Raw genomic sequence first — 22,844 nt, forward strand, 5'->3', positions numbered from 1 at the left:
TCCTCCTCCTCCTCCTCCTCCTCCTTTTCCTTCTCCTTCTTCTTCTTTTGGCAGAACCGGGGATTGAATCTTGTCAAGTTTTCAATAACGAATGATTTTGTGATTTTTTTAAAAATAAGGACATGGAGCTACCTTCCTTATGAGAGAATCTGAAATGAGTTGCAGCGGCTGAAACAGGAATGATTTCTACGTGTTTTTCTAAAGATAATATAGACTCACCCAATGCCAAGTGCTTCCTTTAAAAGAAAACTAAGTTTAAAAAAATAATTTTAGGAGCTCACAAACTCAAACATCAGCATCTATAATTTCTGTTAGAATTTATGGTTGCAAACTATAAAATTATGGAGTATTTCCTTGCATCTACATTTCCATTTGTTCTTATTTAGAAAAAAAGCAGCATTGTTTTTAATCCTTTGCTGGAACATTTGAAGATAACTTCTAGAGAAAAATATTTTTTAAAAATTATAAGGCATGTATGTAAGACTTTTTTTTTTTTTTTTTTTTTTGGCGGAACCGGGATTGAACTTAGGCCCTTGTGCTTGGCAGGGAAGCGCTTATTCCACTGAGCCATCTCCCCGGCCCTATGTAAGACATTTTTGTAAATAAGGTTACATATATTTTATTTTTCACTTACAGGAAACAAAGGTGATGCTGCTGGTCAGTTTGGTCCACCTGGTCCGAAGGGTGAGCCTGGTAGCCCTGGGTGTCAAGGTATGGCTGTGTGTTTTTCTTATTAAAATCAAGATAGGAGTTTAGTTCAAAAGACAGTTGCCTTTATGCATCTAGCAGGCGGTGACTGTATCAGCAGTCTTTTTGCTTTGTCTACACATGAGAAGGATTATGTGCAGAGCTGGCCTCCTCCTCCCAGAAGGACGGGGGTCAAACGCTAGGGGTTCCCATCTTTTTTTTTAAGATTTATTTATTTATTTGGTACAGGGTCTTGCTACACTGCTTAGGCTCTTTGTGGTCCTCCTATCTCAGCCTCCTAGCACTGGGATTACAGGTGTGCACCACCATGCCTGGTCTTGGTGGCTAGCTCAGCATGCCTGGGGTTGTGGACCTCACATTGCGTGCAGTACTAGGGATCAAACCTGGGTCCTTGTGCTTGCAGGTAGGCGCTTAGACTGCTGAGCTATCTCCCCAGGCCCTGGGTTCCCAATCTTGTCCCAACCGTGGCTCACGTGACCAATGGCACAGATACAGAGAACCCCTCTGAGCATGCCTGTACTTCGACAGTCAAATGGGACTATTACAGTCAGTTAAAATTGCTTGACATGTTACAGTTTTGCAAAAGTGAGGGATAGTTCACAGGCTCCATCATTCAGAGTGGCTGTAGGTTTTCATGGTACCCTTTCTCTCCCGCTAAGAGTAGCACCTGAGAATGCAAGCTAGGCCCACCCTGGCTGACCTGTCACACATCTGCTCTATTATACTAAAAAAAATTGAACCAGAACCAGCATAAAACTTAATCACCAATGAGAAACCTCAGTCATCCAAAGCCATGCTGTTTTGTTTTTCCCTAGCACTTGCCATGGTTTCCTTCTTCCCTCAGAGAGAATTTCCACATGCCAGTGAGATTTGTCTCTCGCCCTCTGCTGGCCTCATAGGATGAAGGGACCTGTGATGCTCTGTGATGCTCCCAACTTCCCAGGGAAAGGGAAGTCACTCAAGTTCAACCCAATGTGTCTCACGGCACCATTGGAGGGCAAACATGTCTTAGGCTGTTTTGTTGTACTCTTTTGTATTTGTGCTTACCTTCCAGAAAACATTAAAAAATACCAATTTGCACTTGCTTTCTGGTCCCTGGAGCCATTTGTCAGTACTTAACACATACACACCCTCTGACTGGGAAATTCTACTCCTGGGAATCTATCTAAAGTCAGTAATTGGACTAGTATGGAAAGATGCATGGGTAGACCAGATGTCCACCCATAGAAGCTCGGTCAAGTTGCCCAATGCATTCAGCTGATAGTGCTCAAATTAAAAACAAGTTTTGTGTTTACATAGATCACTTATAAATTAAAAGACTTCCTATTAATAATTTCATACTTTACCTTAACATTTCCTCCAGCGATAGCCATGTTTAATTTCATTTAACAGAAAGAATATGTAAGAAAAACTATTACAGGAAATTTTATTTTCTTTGTTGTTTTTACAAGAAACCATTAAAATGGATGTCTAGCAGAAAAGCAAGCTGCTATGATGGCAAAACCTTCCTTTTACAGGGATACGCATATATAATATTTTAACTGAAATGTAGAACCCAAATACGCAGTTAGCGAGGAAAATGGTTTTGGGGTCAGCATGGAGGGAGTTCCTAATAAATACTGGAGTGAGAGGTCTCAGGAAGCAGAACGCTCTGGTTGGACGTCAACCTGCACTGCTGCCATGCATGTGACCTGGGGTGAGGTGATTGCTCTATGCTTGGTTTTTCTCTCCTAGAAGTTGGCCCTATGCATAGGAAAGAATTGATATGAGGAACGAATGCAATACCTTGAAATAAATTTGCAAACTAAAAGTTGCTACACAAATGTGAAGTACAATCATTATGATGGTGACGTCAGCCGAACATTAGGAGATTTTTCCACATTCGCTGGAATTTTTATTGTAAACCCTGAAGATATAAAATTTTACAAGCTCGAAGTGGTCCAAACTGAGGGCCTTTAATGGTAACTAGTACTTTAAGTTAAAAACCAAAAGTATGAGTTATGTCACACATAGCCTAACTTTTATAGAACACTGACCAGGGCCTAATTGCCTGGCCTGCAATTATCCCCATTGAAACCGCATCCTTTCTTATATGCCATGGCTTCAGCTTAGCCTTTTTCAATTATATGTTATTCAGTAGCACAAAGTTTATGTAAATATGCTGTTTCCATTAGCTGGAAAAAGCTGTGCTGAGCTGGACGGAGGCTGACGAGAAAGTGCAGATGTGGGGCTTGTCCCAGGAGTGTGTGCTTGTGTGGGGTCTGCCTTCTCCTCCCACCCTCTTCCACTCAGAGAGGAAACAGAATAGACTGTCTCAGAAATTCTGCTCCAAACTGAGCCATGGTTTAGGGAGACAAGTCTCTGAGTGCTTGTTTGTTCTTTGGAGTCAATAGTGATGGTGCTGAACTTCTACTGCAGGAAACCTGGGAATAAACAGAACAGCGCAGAGTGAGGCCAATAGATGGCGGAGTTGATCAGGGAGTAGATGCAGACCTGGGTGCGTTCCATGGGGTTCTTGAAGTAATGACTGTGCCCTCCATAGTATTGTGAGCACAGGGCCCTGTATTTCATTAGCAGCCATTGATTTTTAGCAAAGACTACTGTTTTATCCTTTAAGTATCATATTATTCTTACTAAATTAGCAAGAAAACAAGGCAGTAGGAGCATGCACTCAGAGTTAAGGCTCAGAGTTTTGCCAGAGCATTGTGAGGGCAGCCTGGGAGTGGATGCTTACTCCAACCCACTGACAGCCCAAGCAGGAACCAAGTGTGGAGCTGGGCTTGACGACATCTGCTTGTAACCCTGGCATTCTGGGAGGCTGAAGCTCAGGGTCTCAAGTTCCAGCCTGGGCAGGGTAATAACTTAGCGAGATCTTATCTTTTTTTTTTTTTTGGTGGTACCAGGGATCAAACTCAGGACCGTGTACTTGCCAGGCAAGCATTTACTCCACTGAGCTATCTCCCCAGCCCCAAGATCTTATGTTAAATTTAAAAAATTAAGAGAGAGTAACACAGTCTTAAGGCCCTGGGTTTAATCCCAAGTACTGGAAAAACAAATAAAACATGCTGAATTTTCTACACCAGAAGACTAGGGAGCACTGCACTATACTCTCTTCAGGATGCCGCTGTCATGAGACAGGGACGATTTCAGATGTTTTTTGAAGTCTTACACGCTTGTCACAAGATGTGATGTGCGGTCCCAGCATGACCTTGGTGTAGACAAACCAACTACGAAGGGCATTATGGGGACACTGGGAGGTATTTGCGTATAGAGCGAGCACAAGAAGACATTATGGATTGTTGTTAACCTTTTAGCTGCACTGTTATTTGGGCTTCATAGGAAGATGTTTTCATTTTTCAGGCTCACCTCCTAAAGTGTTTAGGAATGGAATTCCTTAATGACTCTGACTTACTTTAAAATATTTCAGCATTTAAAAATTTATTTTAAAAGATCCAAAATATCACATTACTTACCTAAAATTTCTACTCCTGAACATTTTTTCTAGAGAAATAATTTAGTAGGAAAAAACCTCAACGAAAAATACATAAAAATCAGCCGAGCATGGTGGTGTACACTTGTAATCCCAGCACTCAGGAGGCTGAAGCAGGAAGATCACTGACTTTGAGGCCAGCCTGAGACACAAAGTGAATTCAAGGCCAGCTGGAATTACATAACAAGACCCTGTCTCAACAAACAATATATATATCTATTTCTATATATATAATTTGGCATAATGCCAAAGAGAAATAACTGGAATGATAGATAATAGAAGTAGATTGAGTAATTTAATTAAAATTGGATCAACAAGCTATTAATCAGTTATTTGAAAGTGACAATTGGGAAAACTAAAACCAACTTAGAAAATTACTTAAGATGCATCACTAATTTAAATTTTTAGAACATAAAATTGTGGGTAATTTTTGCACATGTGTGTACATACGAAAATTGTGTCACTGTGGTAGGATGGTGGACATTTTGTTTCCGGTTTTCTAATGTTATCTTCCTTTTCAGTGGAACAAATTTAAAAAATAACAAGGGCTGAAGTTGGCTGCGTCACAGGCTTACTGTCTCAAACAGCAACACTCAGATCTTGACTTCTGCTTCTTTAGGACACCCTGGAGTCCCTGGAGAGCAGGGCTTGCCTGGAATTCAAGGGCTGAGAGGACCACCCGGAAGGCCAGGCTCGCCTGGCTACCTGGGCCCACCGGGATGTTCAGGTATCTTGGACACTTGCGGAGCACCAGTCTCTTCCTGTATCACAAAGAGCTGATCTTCTCTTAGACCTAGATTGAGACAGGGCTCTGCCATTTCCAGACCTGGGCCTGTGGGCAGGTCCCACAAGCTTGCCTTTTCTTTACCGTACAGCTAATCCTATCTCCCAGGGTTACACTAATTACTGGGAAGATGCCATGCCTGAGAAGAGCTGACCTAGCACCCAGCACAAAGGTGGTCTGACAATAAAAGTGCTTTTCAAGCCCTCCATTCAAGTTGCCACTTGTGATGCTGGTATCCCCTGCCCCTTCTTCTTGCAGTAGATCTAAGGCAAATGTCACATTTACAGTCTAATATTTTATTGTCCCATTCTTGCCGATTCAGAAAAAAACCCCATAAAATTTAACATCATAGTTGGCAATTTTAATCATTTAGGGTTGTATTTTTTCTTCTAGAGTCAAGTGTACTTTTCTCCTTAGAGATAAGAAGTTTAAGAAGAAAACATAGTGCAACAGTACCCTGGGTTAGCCAGATATTAGGAACAGAGATGGCTTTTTTAGCATCTGTTTCTCCTGCATTACTGAGTGTTCACAGACCTTCCCTGCTGCCCACAGGTGAGCAGGGGCTGCCTGGGCTGAAGGGCCATCCAGGAGAGACAGGGGATCCTGGGCCTAGAGGCCTACCAGGGGACCCAGGGATGCCAGGTCCTCCCGGAATACAAGGTAAGTGCCAAGGCTTATGGCCATTCAGACAGATTGAACCTAAATTGTAGCCCAATTTGTAGCCCATTTTCTGACCCTATGAGTGACTCAACTCTTGGCCATGCTGGTGTCTTCAGGCACAATAGATGTCTTCCTCCTCCTCCTTACCCCAGAGCCTGAGGCAGGGACTGTGGTAACCTGCCCCCTTCCAGGAAGGTCCAGAAGGTTTATTTCCATCTCATTCCGAGAAGTTAGAGCAGTGGCTTCCATGATGTTCAGGCCTATCCGTTTATTTTCTCCGCAAATAGATAAGCTTCTCTGATATCCTAGATTCTGTCTTAGACACTGGGTGCAGAATCAGAAGGAAATAGACATGATTTCTACCCACATCGAGCTCACTGGCTAAAAGAAGAAACAGACATAAAAAATACATGGGTAGTAAACATATTTTCAGCAACTGGAATCAGTGAAAGAAGGAGAAAAGAATAAGATGGTATAGAAGATGCATGCTTAGTTCTCACAATCTGTTAGATAAAGAATCATTTTTTCTTGGTTGAATTTTTGGCCTTTGGTTATTACTGTGGATATAAGATAACATGATACAATAAGACATAATATGATATATTTGACATTCTGAAATTTATCATGTTCTTCCCCTCATCCAAGATATTCAACTGTAGTCCACATTCTCTTCTTTTAGAAATTACTTTCTCCGTGGGTACTTGCCCTAGCATACCACCTATGTTGCAAGAATTTTATTTTGGCTTAGAGGACTTTATCAAATAGAATACAATTTTTAAAAAGCAAAAGGAACACCTTACTACCTAGTAGACACCCAATAAATATTTTGTTTGGCAGGGTAAGTCAGTGGATGGAAAAAGAACATACAAGTGAGTTAGCAGCTCTTAGATTCAGAGTCCACACCTCAGCCAACAGTTGAAAGCTCAAGCTTCCTTCCCTTGTAGCCAAGCTGTCTCTATCTCTTTCCTCTCTCCCATCCTATCTCCCTTCCACTCTAAGATTTATGCAGATGTTAAATGTTGGTACGGTGAAACTCAAAATAGTTGGAAACCATCCTTAAGAACTAATAATTTAGGGGCTGGAGAGATGGCTCAGTGGTCTAAAGCACCTACTTAGAACAAGCTTAGCAAAGCATAGGGACCGCGGTTCAATCCCCCAGCATCACATGCCAGCCAGCCCCGCCCCCTGGTGGGCTGAGCAGGCCACACACACCTCTCTCTCTCTCTCTCTCTCTCTCTCTCTCTCTCTCAAATAAATAAAAAATAAAAAAAAATTTAAAAAAAAAGAACTAATAATTTAATTGTTCCAGCAACCCAAATTCTATTTTTTCACCCATTCCCCTTCTTTAGTCATGAAATAGCTTTCAAATACTTCCAATTTTTCAGTGTGTTGTGGTGTGGTGGACATTCTTTGCTACAACTCTGTGGAGAGAGAAGCCATTTACTTGGAAGAATCAGCATCTAAGACAGGGTAGCTTGGTGCTGTTTTCTATCTTTATTGACATTTTCAATAATGTAAAGTCCAGACATTTGTGATGAATTTAAGATGTCAAACAAAAATGATTCTGTTTTTTTTTTTTTTTTAAATTTCCCTAGTAATCGTGGCCATTTTCTGTGTCTGGCAATCCCAGCATCCCTCATGTATTGTTTGACAGAGAGAGAGTGAGAGAGTCAGGAAACAACTTAAAGCAAACATTTTCTATTATTCACCACTCCTATTGTATTCCCAAATCCTTCTCCCCTTCCCAGTTTAGAAAAATAGCCAAGGATTTTCAAGTGTCTTTTTGCCATAAAAATATCTGACCTGAATGACAATGCTCTTGTTGCTATTGTCAATTCTTCTCCTCCTTGTGTTGCATTACATTTATCACAGAGTTCCACAGCATTATATTTTTAAAAAAACCAAGATGTTAATGAGTCTGATCCCTAACAAGAGCCCTCAGAATCTGTAACCACATTGCAATTCTGTGCCATGAAATAAGAGTTTGGGGAAAAAAGACAAGGGGGGAGGGAATGCAGCGCCTGTCCACTGTGCTGCACAGCCCCGTCTGCAGTGGAGCCTGGTGACCATGCAGTGACACTGTTTCACTGCAAACAGCACAGATCAGCCGAAACAAAGCAGAGCAGGAAAGTGCATTCCTAAGAATTAAAGCTTCTACAATATAAATACATTGCTGCAGCATATCATGCTGATATGAAAACAAACCACACTCAGACAGAAACGCTTTGAACTGAGAAAGTAAAAATTTGAAATATGTTCCAAATAAGTCAAGGGGACTGATGGTCTTGCTTGAACAAACCAGCTGCTGGCTTTAGAGTCAAAAGGCACTTGCTCTGTTAGAAAAGGCCATATGGATTTTGTGTCCAGCTTGTGTTCAATCAGGTTTAAACACTAACTTTAACATATTCTAAATGTAGCTCCAGTCCTACGCTTACACTTTTTATGTACCTACGCCCTTTGAAAGGAGAACAGCCAGTGCCTGTTGGGCCTAAATACAAGGTTGGAAATACACAGTCCTAAAGAAAATTAACTATAGCATGGCAACACCGTAAAGAATGTAGACTATTTTGCCTAGAGGCAATGAAACATTTCCCTTTAGAAAAGCACTTTGAATTGTCTCCCATCAGGAAGAAATGCCACGTAACTTAGAGGTATGGAAATCTTAGCAAAGTTCTTCCCTCTTTTCACAACCAGCTTGCTTGCCTTTGGCTTCGCCCCTCACTTTTCCCATGTGATGGCATTTTTCATACTGTCCCCTCAGGATTATTTCTCTCTTGCATCCTATTGTCTCATCAGTGGCTGTCATGAGGGACTTTTGGGGGCTGGAGTTCTTTGCATTAGAAACACTATTTTATTCAGAATCCCAGATCTTGTTTCAAAACCTTTTATTTGGTAAGAGGCTTCAAGCTTTGTCAACTATTACCCATAGTTGTGGAGCTTTCTCTTTCCCTTCAGCTTGAAAGTTGAGAGGCCATCTGTGCCTTCTTCCACATACCAGAAGAAATAACAGCATGTGGGACACCCAGCCTTGAAAGTAGGAAAGATCCAAGCAAACAGGATCGCAGTGCACACCCTGTTACAATTATTAACCTGAATATGACTCCTGGGGTCAAGGTTCTCAGGCTCTAGAACAAAAATACAGGGAAGTGTGAATGTAGCCCCACGGAGTGGGTTGCCTCTCACGGTAAAGGCACAGTTGTGCTGGAATGGAGATGAGACCCACTGGATAGAGAAAGGGCCCCAGTCACAGCCTGGTTGTTGGGAGATGGTTGTTAGCAGGAGGACATCAGAGAGGTGCATAGAAACTCCTCATCATCCAGGAATGTGCTCTGCTAGCCTAATTGCCTCTCATTTGCAGTGTATATATTTCATGCATGAACAGCTCTCTGATTTAGAGATAGGGTCGGTAAAAAAGCTTTCAGTGAAAAGAAGAAATTACCCTTAAAAACCTACCCAGATGTAGCTGTGTTCAACTTAGAAAGATAAGGCTGGGTCAGCTAAGGTTGTGCTGGTCCCGCAATGGCAAGGGGCTGGGCTGTGGCAGCCCATGGTCTGGAAGTGTTGATGTGACAATGAGAGTTGGCAGGGGCTGGGACGTCCTACCCCTGGCCAAGTCCCTGAAGCCATCAATCTTAGTGGGGAAAGCTGGAGATCAAAACAAATGGAAATAGCAAAGTGGCCTCAAAAATTTATGATCATCTCAGATAGATTGCAATAAATATCCAGCTTTGGCAGATGCAGAGGGCCTTTGTGTTCTTTTCATACAAATTTGAAATATTGGCTTGTAAAATAGGAAAGAGGATTGGAAAACCAACTGAGCCAGAGCTGTTAAAAGTGATTAGGAAATAAGAGATTTAGGGAAAATAAATATACATTCCCACATTTTTTTTAGGGCAAGAGAATATGGTTCATTTGCATCAGTCTAAAGTTGGGCTCTCAAAAAGAGAATAGCAACGATCTATTTTAAGTGCTATGATAAATCCAATCGAACCAATTGTACCAGTCCCACATGCTTTGTTTCATGCCCAGATGATAATTACCACTGAAATTAACTTACATCCAAGTGGACTCTTGTAAATTCTCTAAATCGTATGCCTATAAATCCATCAAAGGCATAGTGTATAAGTAGAAATTATAGTCTACCTTTTGAATATAGACTTCTCCACCTGGTCAACCCTTTACCTTTTTCATCCTACATTTTCTCATTCACTTACTCATTCAGCAAGTATTGATTGAACACCTACTACCTGTCATGGAATATGCTAAATGTGGGGTTAGAAAGATTGAAAAAGGACCTGCTCTGTTCCTGTGATTTGCCCTTGTACTAGAGACACAGCTGACCAGGGATGTGTCATGCAGTGTGCTGCAGGCAGAGTTGACAAGGGAACTGAGGAAGGTATCACAGGCAGTGGTGAAGGAGGATGCTTCCTTAGTGGCCAGTCACATGAGCTGAGGGGATCACTGTCTTAAATTTGAGATGTGACCCTTAACTAGTAAAAGTCTAATTGGGTAGGGAGAGGCTCTGAGTCCAGGGTGAGAAAGACCAGCTCCTGGGTGGAAAAGCAGGGGGAAAGAAAAGTAATTTATGGGTGCTGGCCAAGGACAGAGGCCATCTTTCTTTCCCTGAGCCACTCAGTGGACTGGGACATGCAGTAGGGAATTGAACTTTGCTCAGCACTCAAAGATGCTCTAAAATATTTGCCATACCCTCTTTCCCATTCTCTTCCTTTGCTTCCTTTCTTCCCTCCCTCCCTCCCTCCTTCCCTTCCTCCCTCCCTCCCTTCCTCCCTCCTCCAACTCTATGCTACACAATTAGGAAACTCTCATTTGAAAGTATGCTCACTTGAGAATGCTAAACACAACTCCAGTCTCCAGAGGGAAAGACTTTAGGAACATTTCCCACTGGAAGTGTTCAGCAACAACTTCTGGGTAGCCAGAGTAGGAGAGATGCCTGTGAGAGCACTCTCAGAGAAGCACAGCCATCAGGAGGACAATGTGTAATTACATAGCCTGGAGTCTTCAGTGAGTACCCCAGAAAACATGTGGTTGCCATAAAAAGGCATCAGAATGGTTCTGAAAGAACTTTCACAGGGAAATCACAACTTGACCTGCAGGCCTGTTTTTCCAGTGCAACCAGTACTTAAAATCCATGAGGAAGGACGCAGCAGGCAGTGTGCCACAGAGCCAGATGTCCTGGCTGCACAATATGTTAACGTGACCAAATCCCTAAGGAGCATGGACCTGTACACCCAGGCAGAGAGGGAAGACCCCCAGGGCTGGAAGGCGGAAGGCAGGAATTTACTCCTATCTGATTGCTTCCCTTGTCTGGAAGGATCTATTGTCATCAAATCAAAGGTCACTTCCTATATGAAGATTCAGTAGTTCTAGATGGTATCTGGTCATGATACAATTATAACCCAACAGGTGTACTTTAAACCAAAGAAAGTATGTATTAAGCTGTTTGGCAGAAAATCTCATCAGATGAATAAACATCTGCCTGATTCATACTTTGATAGAGACCCCCTCCCCAGGTGGTGAGATATGCCACCAGCCCAGCCTTTCCCTTCAGTGTGTCCTCCCCTGGGTGGTACCCACAGCGATGGCCAGAGTGAGTGTCAGTAGCTGTCCTTGCCACTGGGACACAGGCCTGTGTTGTGTTTCAGGTCCTCCTGGGTTACCTGGCCTGAATGGCTTGCATGGCTTGAAGGGTGAAAAAGGAACCAAAGGTGCCTCAGGTAAGATAGAAAGCAACCCCAGAGGACCAAGGGGACCGAGTGTGGGTCCATGGACCATGAGTTGAGACTGGGTCTTCCCCTGGGATCCTTCTCTTCATGAGATGGGCTGTGGACCTGGAAAGCTTGCTTAGGCCAGGCACACAGTACTAGAATGGCTTCTACCACTGATGCTGACTTATATGCAGGGTGTTCCAGAAAACCATCAGAAGGAACAGGTGGTATGTGGTACCTATTGTTGGTATTAGCTGGGACTACCTACTAAAACTACTCTGAACATTTGCTTAACTGAGCCCAAATTTCAAAATGTTATGAAACAAAGAAATATTCTGGGTTTCAAATATAAATATCTTAAGTATAACAAAGACTGGTGCAGCCACGTGCACCTCATTAATACTTTAGCATTCTTTTACTGTCAATGTTAAGACGAATTATCTGAAATACTTGCTACCATTTTTGTTACCAGAGATAGACTATTATTCAACAATTAGCTTCTTCTATTGACATAATACACATTTCTTGTGTGATTTTCTCACACACAAAAAAAGTACCTGAACACCAACGCAGACATTTAAGTGGCTGCGGGAGAGGTGGACTCAGGCAGTGAGCTATGAAGCTGTGGTGGAGAAATGTGAAATCTTCATACAGTTTGGAAGATCCAAAAGCACCTTAGCTCATGTTAGATTTGTTTAGAGGCTCTTCCAATCAGCCTGATTAAATGTTTCCCTCTTCTAAGAAATCAGTGATTTTTTTCCCCTTCCCAAAGAAAACTGTGCGGTAGTGGATCTCGTTTTATACCACTTTCCACTCAAATTACCAAGCCATTTGCTTGGAGCTATTTATGATTCTCTCATTTGTTTTTGCTTTACCCACTATAAACTGCATAGGGCTGGTGTTATGACTAAGACATTGTACGTTTAAACCTGGGAAATTATTGGAAGAAATTAAACATAGTTTTCATGGTAGCCCATAGTTGCAACCCGTGGATGGGTGGGAGGAGATCTCCCAGGAATACTATGCAGCCGTTTGGGCCACTGGTTGTAGCAGAGCTCAATCTCTGCAGAAGCAGACCCTCTTCTGTGGGGTAGTGGCTCCTTTTCTAGCGCAATAATGGGGCAGAAGTACAAGAAGCTACAGTACTGATGTCATTTTTCCCATTAAGGTTTGCATGAAATGGGTCCGCCAGGTCCAGTGGGGATACCTGGCCTAAAAGGAGAGATGGGAGATCCTGGGAGTCCAGGAATTTCTCCTCCAGGCCTTTTTGGAGAGAAAGGCTTCCCAGGACCCCCAGGTAAGATGCAACAAGCTGTTTCTCTCTCAATAACGATGTCAAAACCTTGCAAGTATAATGGTGCTAATGTGTGAACCTGTGCTTATACAGGGAGACCAGGACCCCCAGGTCCTGCAGGTGCCCCGGGAAGAGCTCCTAAGGGTGACATTCCTGACCCTGGCCCACCTGGCGATCAGGGACCTCCTGGAGCTGATGGTCCAAGAGGTATGGAAACAGCATGGCCCAGATGGCAGTGCTCCCTTCATTAGATGCTGCCAGTTTGGGAAAGTTCTAAGACCAGAGAAGGACAGAGCAGAAAGGCCCGAGCAGAGCCATCAGTCTGGCAGAGATAACTAGAACCCAGGTGGGTGGAGTAGTATGGGTGGTACTGGGCTCCCAGAACCACATCTGGGCCCAGAAGGAGACCCCCTCTCTCTTGCCTGTTGGTTCTCAGGCCACCCATGCTGAACCACACAATCTGGTATGGAGAACGCATTTCCCATCTCCACTTGATGCTGCCTAGGATGCTTCAGAAATGCCTAATGGGAGGGGCTCACGCCCCTTGTTGGTGTCTAGTGTCTGTCTACTGGCCCAGAGTGGCGGGAGACTGGCCTTGCATACACCCAGAGACAGGGCGAAGAGTGCATGCCTCTCCTCTCGTGTCTCATAGGGACAAACGCTGGCAGGGCCTGATTTTGGAAGCTAGTATAAGCTACTGAAGATGGAGTAGACCAGACAGCTCTAGCCTATAGAATAGGCTAGAACCCAGAGACCAGTACGGCTCAGTGCCACAACTTACACAGTGCAGACAGCACATTTCTACTGGCCGATACACAAACCCACCACCTTGGAAACTTTTGGGCTTTAGTAAAGGTGGGCTTGTACATGGAGCAATATAAAAGCAGTAAAAATTTCCTAAGAAAGACAGAAGCTAAGTGAGAGTAGGTTAGGGTTAGGTCATTCCTACACATAGGGACGTGCTTCCCAACACGGCTATAGATTTACTAGGTGGAAATTCCTTTCCCACTGGCTGGTGACAATACTTGTTCAAATAGCCCATCTGTGCATCCCTTTAGCCGTCCCTTCCTTATCCTTTTAAAGCAATGATATGATAATGAACAGAAAACCACGAGTGACACTTTCAGAAAGGACTCTAAAGGAAGAAGGCTTTGCTTAGGTTCTTTGTGGTGTCTAGCTCTAGCAGTACTAACCCACTTCGTATCACTCCTCAGCCGGGGTATCATGGGACACACTCTCATTTCACTTCCCTACCTCTGCTTGCTTACCCTTCCAGCTCCCTGTATCTCCTGCTTGCAAGTCACTAAGCAGCTATTCTTAAGAAGTGCTTAGACAGCCAGTATATACCTTTGGCTTTGACTGAAAGAGTATTTTTGCCTCATCCCTGTAATTAGGAGTGCCTGGGCCTCCAGGACCCCGTGGGAGTGTTGACCTTCTGAAAGGGGAGCCTGGTGACTGTGGTCTGCCAGGGCCACCAGGCCCCCCTGGCCCTCCAGGCCCTCCTGGATGCCAGGGTGTTCCAGGCTGTGATGGAAAAGATGGCCCGAAAGGTAGGAATGAATGCAGGTTGTTCCTTAATTAACATGTGAAGACTTTCCTTATTTTTTTATTTTCCTTATTTTTACCCCATCCTGCCAAGGACCTGGGGTAGTGTCCTTCCATGATGTCCTTCCCATTCTTATGGAAACAGTCACTACATTGTCCCAGAGAGTCCTCAAATTTGGGTACAAATTACACAAGTAAAAGGAAGAAACACAAGTTTCTCTTCAGCCTCTAGTAATACTCTTGATGATCTCTGGGCCAGAGCTGGCAAGAGAAACATGAGCCGTGATCTACAAGAGAGGCGAATGCCTCAAGTTTTAAAATTTGTTACCATAAAATGCACACTAGTGTGAATCCTCCTCACTTCCAGCGTGCATCCCATCATTTCTGACCCTTTCGGAAAAGCCGTTCCAAAAGCCCTCTTGCATGAATGTTCTGAGCTGCACCATCTCGGCTGCTGTGCTGTCCTGAATTGGTTCAATATGTTTACCTTTCTGGTCATTTTGACTTTGTGGAAAAGCTGGAGGTTGTGGGGTGCCAGGACTTGGGCATAAGGTGGATCAGGGTGCCAGGGGATGTTTTTATTTGATGGAAGTTGCTGTAAATGGTTTCAATCAATTCAGGACATGGAGGGATGTATTACAGTAATCAAAGACACGAGAGAAGACTTCCAGAACAGCTTGTGACAGTGGCAAGAATGATGTGATGTATCCATGTGATGTGTCCCCGACACGAAGGGAGTATGTCGAGGAGAATTAATAGCAATGGGTCACTTCCTGTAGTACATTAAAAAATCCATATTTACTGTATTTTTATCATCCCTTGTATAAGTCACATGCAAAATTCAAACCTGTAATAGCTACTTTTTTTTTTTTTTTGGTGGAACTGGGAATTGAACTCAGGCCCTTGTGCTTGCCAGGGAAGCACTTATTCCACTGAGCCATCTCCCCGGCCCCCAATAGCTACGTTTTTAAAAGTGAGCAGGTGAAGTTAACTTTATGCTTTATTTTATTTAACATATTGAAATATTATTTTAACATATAGTCAGCACAAAATTATCAGTGAGATAATGCAGGTGGTTGTGCGTCCCTGGACCTCTCCCTGGGATGCCACTCTTCTTGCCTTCAAAACCCAGGTTGTAGTTCACGCTCTGTGACAACCCAGTTTGGACTGGCCACATTTCAAGTACTCCGTAACCTTATGTGGTCAGTAGCTTCTGTATCAGAATTTGAGAGAATTAGTTGGCTCATGGAATGTTTTTGTTGAAAAGGAGCCAACGCTGATTGTTCGCATTCACTTCCTTATTTCATAAACAAGGAAGCTAGATAACAAAGAAGGGACTGTTAACGTTTGCAAAGGTTCCCAGTAAGTAGTACCCAGCCTGGACTCTGGCTTGAAAGCTATGGCAACAGCTTAGGGGAGAAAAAAGATTAAGGGTCACCCAGAGGCTGCCACGATTACCTTGAAAACGGCATCTGTGGACGTGCGCCGGCGAGTGTATCTGTACAACGCCACGCACAGCCTTCTTCCTCTGTGTTGGCACTGACACTGGTGTCAGACAGTGGGGCTTGTATCTGCAGATGCATGAGCTTACGCTTATTGAACCTCAGAATTGGGACAGACCTGCTAATTCTCTAGTCATCAAGGGGAAAGAGGAAGGGATTGGCAGACCTCCTTCTTTCTTCCCTAGTTATTACTGTACAGAATGAATCTCCACCTGGACAGGGGTAAAAGCAAGTCATAATAATGCAGTGGTGACTTACCCAAGGACCTGTGGGGGTCAGAAACAATGGGGAGCCACTAATCCAGCTGCTTCACTTTCATTCCTGGGGGAATCAGGCAAGACAGAGCTATACTGTGAGCAGGGGAGGTACGCAGTGGGAAATGTTCCTTCCTTTTTGCCACGTGTCTTAGGCGCCCACAGGCATGTACTGGCACACACATGTGGACGTGGTCCCTGTGCTGGTTCAGGGCTGGGTTCCATGAAGGCAGGCAGACATTCAGGCAGAGGGAAACATCACTGCAAACGGAGCCCAGGGCTGGAGGAAGGGCCCAGAGAGAGGCCAGTGCTGGAGGAAGGGCCCAGAGAGAGCCCCGTGCTGGTATGCAGGGGAGTGCTTCCCCGGGAAGGCCTGGATGCTGGAGCATGAGAGGACTTGATGGGCAGACAGAGGAGGAAAGAAGGAATGGCACAGAGACCCGAGCTGCTGGTGGTCTGGGTCTGTGATAGGAAGAGACATTATGACCCGGGCCAGGGGAGGGACCTCATTTCCCTGTATTAGACCTTTTTATTTTCTCCTCAACTCCAGCCCCTTGTCTCCAGGTCCCAGGGGTTTTAAATTAAGTTTAGCTTCATCCTGATCATGGGCACATTTCTCCTAAATCTCTTTGGCTGATCTTGTCTTTCTTGTAGAGCAGGGTGGTCCTTTTCACAGAAGCAAGGCTGATCTCAACCAACATGCTGACAGGGTCCTGCCACTTCATGGCCTAGAGGTCTACAAACTGTGCATGGTTTCATTCTGATGGTTTTATGCCTCTTTTAGGCCCAGTGGGATTTCCAGGGCCTCCAGGGCCACCTGGCCTTCCTGGGGCACCTGGAGAGAAGGGTTTACCTGGACCTCCAGGCAGGAAAGGGCCCTCTGGTCCCCCAGGTAAGTTTCTAATGCACAGCCTTCTTCAGAGCAATGCACACACTTGTTTAAACATTTGCTGTTGAGTGACATCCTTCAGAAAATACTTCATTTTGAAACTGTCATTACATTCATGTGAGTTACACCCTTTATTTATTTATTGGATACAGGGTCTTACTACACAGCTCAGACTTCTAGCGACCCTTCTGTCTCAGACTCACTAGCACTGGGATTACAGGCATGCGCCACCCTGCCAGGTTTTGGGGTGGCATGGCACACCCAGGGGGGTTCTGGGACTGGTCTGGCATGCGATAGTAGGGATTGAACTCAGATCTCTGTGTTTGCCAGGCAGGCACTTAGACCACTGAGCTATCTCCCCAGCCCCTAAACCCTTTCTGATATAAGAGAATATTTGTTTCAGGCTGCACCACAGAGTCCCATGTTTGTAAAATAATGTTTATTTTCAGAACATGTAAGTTTAAAAATTAAATGATGCTATTACACATACTATTTTTGAGGGAAATGTATGTTCCTTCATACAAGAGAAAAAAATTGGGTATGATGATTGTTTGTTAGGGTTGTATATCCACTTCCTATCCTGGCATGTTTGTAGATTTTCCTACATTTGCTGTTGAGCTATTTTATGGAAAGTATATTAGTTTTGTGAAGGTGAAAGGCTATTCAATTTTATTCTATAAACAAGGCTTTTTTTTATTACACAGACGTCAGCTAAAGAAGAACTGAGAATACAAAGGGAAAACAAATATGTACATTGAGGTTTTAGAAGTAATATCTTTCAAGATCCTAAATCAAACTTTTTTTTTCCTAAATCAAACTTTAAAAAAAGAATCCTGAATCAATCATAGTGATATAGTAATAATTTCAGATATTTTGTACTCTCTTAAATAGGCATTCTAGAGAACAAAGAAGTGTCCTGTATTACAAGTGATCTTTAGACAATAGAAGTGAGGGTTTGCACTTAGATTCTTTTTGTATTTTTCTGCTCATAACCTATAAATCTTTGGCAAATTAGCTGGAGATATGGCTTAGTGGCTTATGTGCATGCCTGGCAAGCACAAGGTCCTGAGTTTGATCCTAAGTACAAAAACAAACAAAAAACAACCTTTGGCAAATTAATACAGAAATTTTGCAAGGTTTTAAATGGGCAGAATTCCTACACACATAAATTCTGGGCAAATTTGGCATGAGAAATCCACTGGAATTTTATATTTCTCAAGAGAGTTTCATTTCAAGTCCTTGTACAGATGAAAACTCCATTAGTACTAAATCATGGCGGTCCCTGTCAGTCACACTGATGCAGACATTCTTATGTAAATAAGATGCTGTCATTCTGCTTGTCATTGATGCTGTCCCAAATTACTATTTATGTTCTCAAACAATGCATTTCGTTTTCTCCCCTAATTCACAACTGGAAAATCTCTTTCCACCCTATGAACTCGGCACATTTTCTTGTTGTTTTGGCTTTGAATGGCTCCAGGTCCCAGAGGTAAGCATCATTCTGAAATTCATGGTTCTTGCATTCATCTGCTTTCTCAGCGCTCCCACTTTTCTACTTGATTTGCAAATTAGACTGTTTCATTTGCATAGATGGGTGCTGCAGTAGTGATAGAGCTTAAGGGTTCTGCTTCCTCGTTACAGACAGAGTAACCTCAGATTAGCACGTCCTAATGCTGCCCTCATTAGGTTGTCAGGCCGGTGTGCTCGGCGCGTGCCATTGCCATTCAGGTAGCGTGTTCAAGTGCTTTTGGAGTCAAATGCTATTGCACATGCTGATAGAAGTCCCTTCAGTGGATTCTACAATAAAACACCCAGACCATCCTAAAATAAGTAATATCACCGCAAAAGAATGGCCCCTTACTGCCCTCTAAGGAGCTATGATGAGCCTTTCCTGTTACACCTTATATCCATTTTCAAGGGGATTTCCTCATGTGTTAAAAAGAAAATGTTTGGTTAAAACTCCAAGATGCAACAACAATGTACTATTTTCTACCTTGTATTTTCAAAGAAAATAAAAATGGTTTTCTAAAAAGGCAAAAGAAAAATGGTGAACACTCACATTTATTCTTTCCAGGCATCTCTTATTAGTCCTAATCAAAACTGCCCTGAATACAGACACCATATATTAATTTTAGCATCTTTAGAAGAAAGCCTGACCCTCAGTTTTTCAGTTCTGCATTATTAAAAAGTAAAGCAAAAAAGTCCTCATTTTTTCAGCTGTACATTTAATGTTTTCATTTCAAACTTACCTATGATTGCATGTAGCAATTCATTTGAAGATAACACCAAATTCTAAGTCCTCAATACCAGACATATGTGCCTCCTTCTCTACTCTGCCACCTCTGGAAAAGTCCCAAGGTATTTGGAGAACACAGGACATGTTCCTGTGTGTCCCTTTCCAGTCATGTGTAGCAGAAAAGCCAAGTTGGACAGTGAACTGGACATATTATGAAACTGTCATGCTCCTGCGTCGTCTGTGGTTTTACACCACATGTTCTAAGAGTTCAATTCCGACAGCTTAGGGTGTTCGAGTGCCTATTTTGCACAGGCACGTGAAGAATTCTGCAGACTAAACTTTGTGGGGATGGCTCCAGTTTTATAGGGTTTTCTTGCTGCTTTGTTACGGCTGTTGTGACAATTATCGTCCAGAGTTGTGTGAATTTTAATAGCACCATAACTAATCAGAGGGTATTTTTTAAAACATGTTTCATTTCTCAGAATTCATCACATATATAGTAGGGGTTCTTGGGCTGGAGGTGTGGCTTAGTGGGAAAGTAACTTGTACAGCATGCGTGAGGCCTTGGGTTCAATCCCAAGCACAAAAAAAAAAAAAAAAAAAAAGAGAGAAAGAAGAAAGAAGAGGGAAGGGGACAGTGCGAGGGGGAGAGGAATTATGAAGGCTGTATAATGTGGTAGCTAAGAGCATCGCCTTGGAGCTCAAGCATTCTGCACTTTAATCTGGATTCTGCTATGCATTTGGGTGTGTGCCACTATTAGTTTTGTTACCTATAACTGTCCAATAACAGCACACACATTGTCTTTTTTCTTTTCATTTTTATGTACTTGGTACAGGGTCTCACTAGGCACCTCATTCTTGTAGTGATGCTCCTGTTTTCAGCCTCCCCAGTGCTGGGATTACAGGTGTGCACCACCATGCCTGGACTCGTTTGCCGGATCAATGTGTCCTGGGGGCGGGGCCAGTGCAGCATATGGTGCCAGGGATCGAACCCTGGTCCCTGTGCCTGCCAAAGCAGGCACTTGGTCCACTGAGTTATCTCGCCAGCCCTACACATTGTCTTTTTGAGAAGGTTTTGTGGGACAGAACTTGGCAGAGGGTCTGGTACGAGAGAAAGCATTGAGTAAGTGTGAGCTGTTGTCATTATTGCTTGGTGTTATTTCCTGGCACTTGTGGGATGCTTACAGGGCAACTAAATGAAGTGTTAGAAAAACAAAAGCATCTTAAAAGTGAAATGGAGGTGACTGTACTAAAAATTTCTATCAGTTTTTTGAAAATAGCAGTTAATGTGTAGAATTGTCACTTTGACTAACTGAGGTCTAAGCGACTATACTGAGGACAGTAGTGTGTAATATACAAAAATCATGCTTGAATACTTGTCATGTTGGTCTTCTAAATGTGTACTGTTTCTAATGTCATGTCAATTATTACATATTCTCTTCAAAATAAAATTTTAAAAAGACAAAAAGAAAAACAAGAGGGACAAGAACAACAATTTAAGGTTTCTGGAAAACAAGTGGTAATATGCAATCATATGTCCAATCTCACATAACTATGTCTGGTCATCTGAGCAACAGACTTGATGATAAAAATAGGTACTATATCAACCATTGTTAATCAGCTATTCTTGCTCTGAAAATCTGTAACATATGTATGGTTGTATGTTGACCTATTTCTGGTTTTTGTTCTTGTTTTGTCTTTTACTTTTCAGAGTGAAACAATAAAATTAAATTAAGAAAGATGAAATGTGGGCCGGCCAGATAGCTCAGAGGATTAAAGTGCCTGCAAGCAGGTACAGGGGCCAGGCAGGGGTTTGATCCCCTGGTCTGCTGTGCCAGCCCTGCCCCAGGGGGCAACTGAGACTGGGCGTAGAGGCACCTGCCTGTAATCCTGGCTCTTGTGAGGCTGTCAACAGGTGGATTACTATGAGTCAGATCTAGTAGTGAGACCCTGAACACCCTGTAGACCCTTCCCTAAGATACAAAAAAACACACACAAAAAAAAAAAAAACTGAAAAAAACCTTTAAAACTAAAAGAAGATGAAATGTAAGCAAGATATTAAAAATATCAGACCCCTAGTGAGATAGTTCCACCCACAGGTGAGATCAGTGTCCATCTGCAGTGTCAGAAATGCAAAGTCTAAGTCCCATCTCAGACCCCTGCACTTAGTAGCTCTGATTTCTAAGGAAGGAGCCAGATTCTGAAATGCTGAAATTAAGAGCTGAGCCTTGCTTTGTGCTTCTCGGGCCTGAGTGACCTGCGAGTCCTGGGAGGAGTCTGAAGACATAAAGATGACTGGGTCCCACCCCGGAAATGCCTAGGAAGCGTCTGTAGGGGTCGCAGCAGCCCTATCTCAGCAAAGCTCCCCACATGAGGCTCTTGTGCAGCTCGAGTTGAGGTCACTGCTCAAGCCCTGTCTTGTCACCCAGGAAGGCAGTGCTTCTGGAGGGGTCCCATGCATCAGGCTGTTCCCCCAGCTTCCCGGAAGCAGGCCAATGTCCAGTCCAGGCTAAATGTCATTGCGTCAGCATCTGCGGAAATTCTATTTGCATACTAGATGCTAGAGAAACCTATTTGGCTGCTGTGTAATGAATTAGGGAAGTTGTATGGTGCTTCTTAGGAACCTTTTTAAAAATTTTTTTCTTCCCTATCTTACTTTATTTTTACAGAGTACAAAATAGTGATAGAAAAAAAAAAAACAAACAGCATTAGAAGTGATACAAGTTTTCACTAAACAAAGCAGTAGGAATTCAACAATGGTTCCAGTATTACATGATGCTATCTTCAAGTTAGTTTTTCAGATTACCAGATATAAATAAAGAAAACAAAACAAAACAATAGCAAAGAAGTTATAAGAAATTCAAAGAAGAAAAAAATCAGAGTGAAAAGAAAAAAATTTAAGCATTAATTTCCCCCTTCAAAAGACCAGCAGACATTGACAACTCAGTTATCCAAGCTACTCGGCATGTACACCCAAATATATATTTCCTCTTCTTTCATTTCTCCTTTCCTCATCCTAGTTTTTCCATCATTGACTGATTTCTTTCTCTTTCACAGTATCTATTGTACCTTTTAGCTTTTCATTACTCTTTCAGGTTCTCACGCTAATGAGCTAACACGATGTTTGCACATGTGGATCTGATCTATTTCACTTACCAGTGTAGTCTCTAGCTCAGGGACTCTTATTTTTTTAAATTTAATTTGATTTTTTTACAGAACCAGGGAATGAACTCAGGCCCTTGCACTTGCCAGGGAAGTACTTATTCCACTGAGCCATCTCCCTGGCCAGGTCCTCTTTTAAAGGCATGTGTGGCTGGCCAGCGAAAAATGGCCCAAAGATTAGAAATCCCATGAAAGTCATCAAATTATTATTGCTTCAGCCACTGTTTCGTACTTCTACTTTTTTTTCATGGGGGTTGGAAGGGGACATGTTTAATCACTCTTTAATTTTAAAAATGAAACCCTGTCTTTATTTCTTTTTTTCTTTTTATGTTTTTTTCTGTAGGACAGTTTCAATATTTAACACATTGCATACTTTCCTCCCAGTGGTTAATTGCTGTACAAGATGCGGACATGATATCCTATCTACAAACACCATTAGAACAAATCACTATTCATTAAGAGAATGTAACTATATATCTATCCTAACCACTTTGAATACATACATACAAAATGGACATTCGTCTGTATAACCTTTTTTTTGTTAAATTCTGTTATTTGAATATTATAGGTGTGTTAACTCAGCAAAATAATCTA

General features: G+C 42.7%; 1 protein-coding gene across 1 annotated transcript in view; it reads left to right on the forward strand.

The window, feature by feature from the left end:
- The window catches only part of Col4a4 (collagen type IV alpha 4 chain), a 160,733-nt gene that overhangs the window by 103,145 nt on the left and 34,744 nt on the right, over positions 1-22,844 (forward strand). The window contains exons 32-40 of the mRNA XM_023723057.1: positions 637-711; positions 4,818-4,925; positions 5,535-5,642; positions 11,306-11,377; positions 12,537-12,665; positions 12,756-12,869; positions 14,057-14,212; positions 16,748-16,855; positions 18,333-18,341. Of these exons, the coding sequence (XP_023578825.1) occupies positions 637-711; positions 4,818-4,925; positions 5,535-5,642; positions 11,306-11,377; positions 12,537-12,665; positions 12,756-12,869; positions 14,057-14,212; positions 16,748-16,855; positions 18,333-18,341 (879 nt within the window). The remainder of the gene's footprint in view (positions 1-636; positions 712-4,817; positions 4,926-5,534; positions 5,643-11,305; positions 11,378-12,536; positions 12,666-12,755; positions 12,870-14,056; positions 14,213-16,747; positions 16,856-18,332; positions 18,342-22,844) is intronic.

Source organism: Octodon degus, unplaced genomic scaffold (genome assembly GCF_000260255.1).
Source record: "Octodon degus isolate 3935 unplaced genomic scaffold, OctDeg1.0 scaffold00096, whole genome shotgun sequence".
Taxonomy (NCBI): Eukaryota; Metazoa; Chordata; class Mammalia; order Rodentia; family Octodontidae; genus Octodon; species Octodon degus.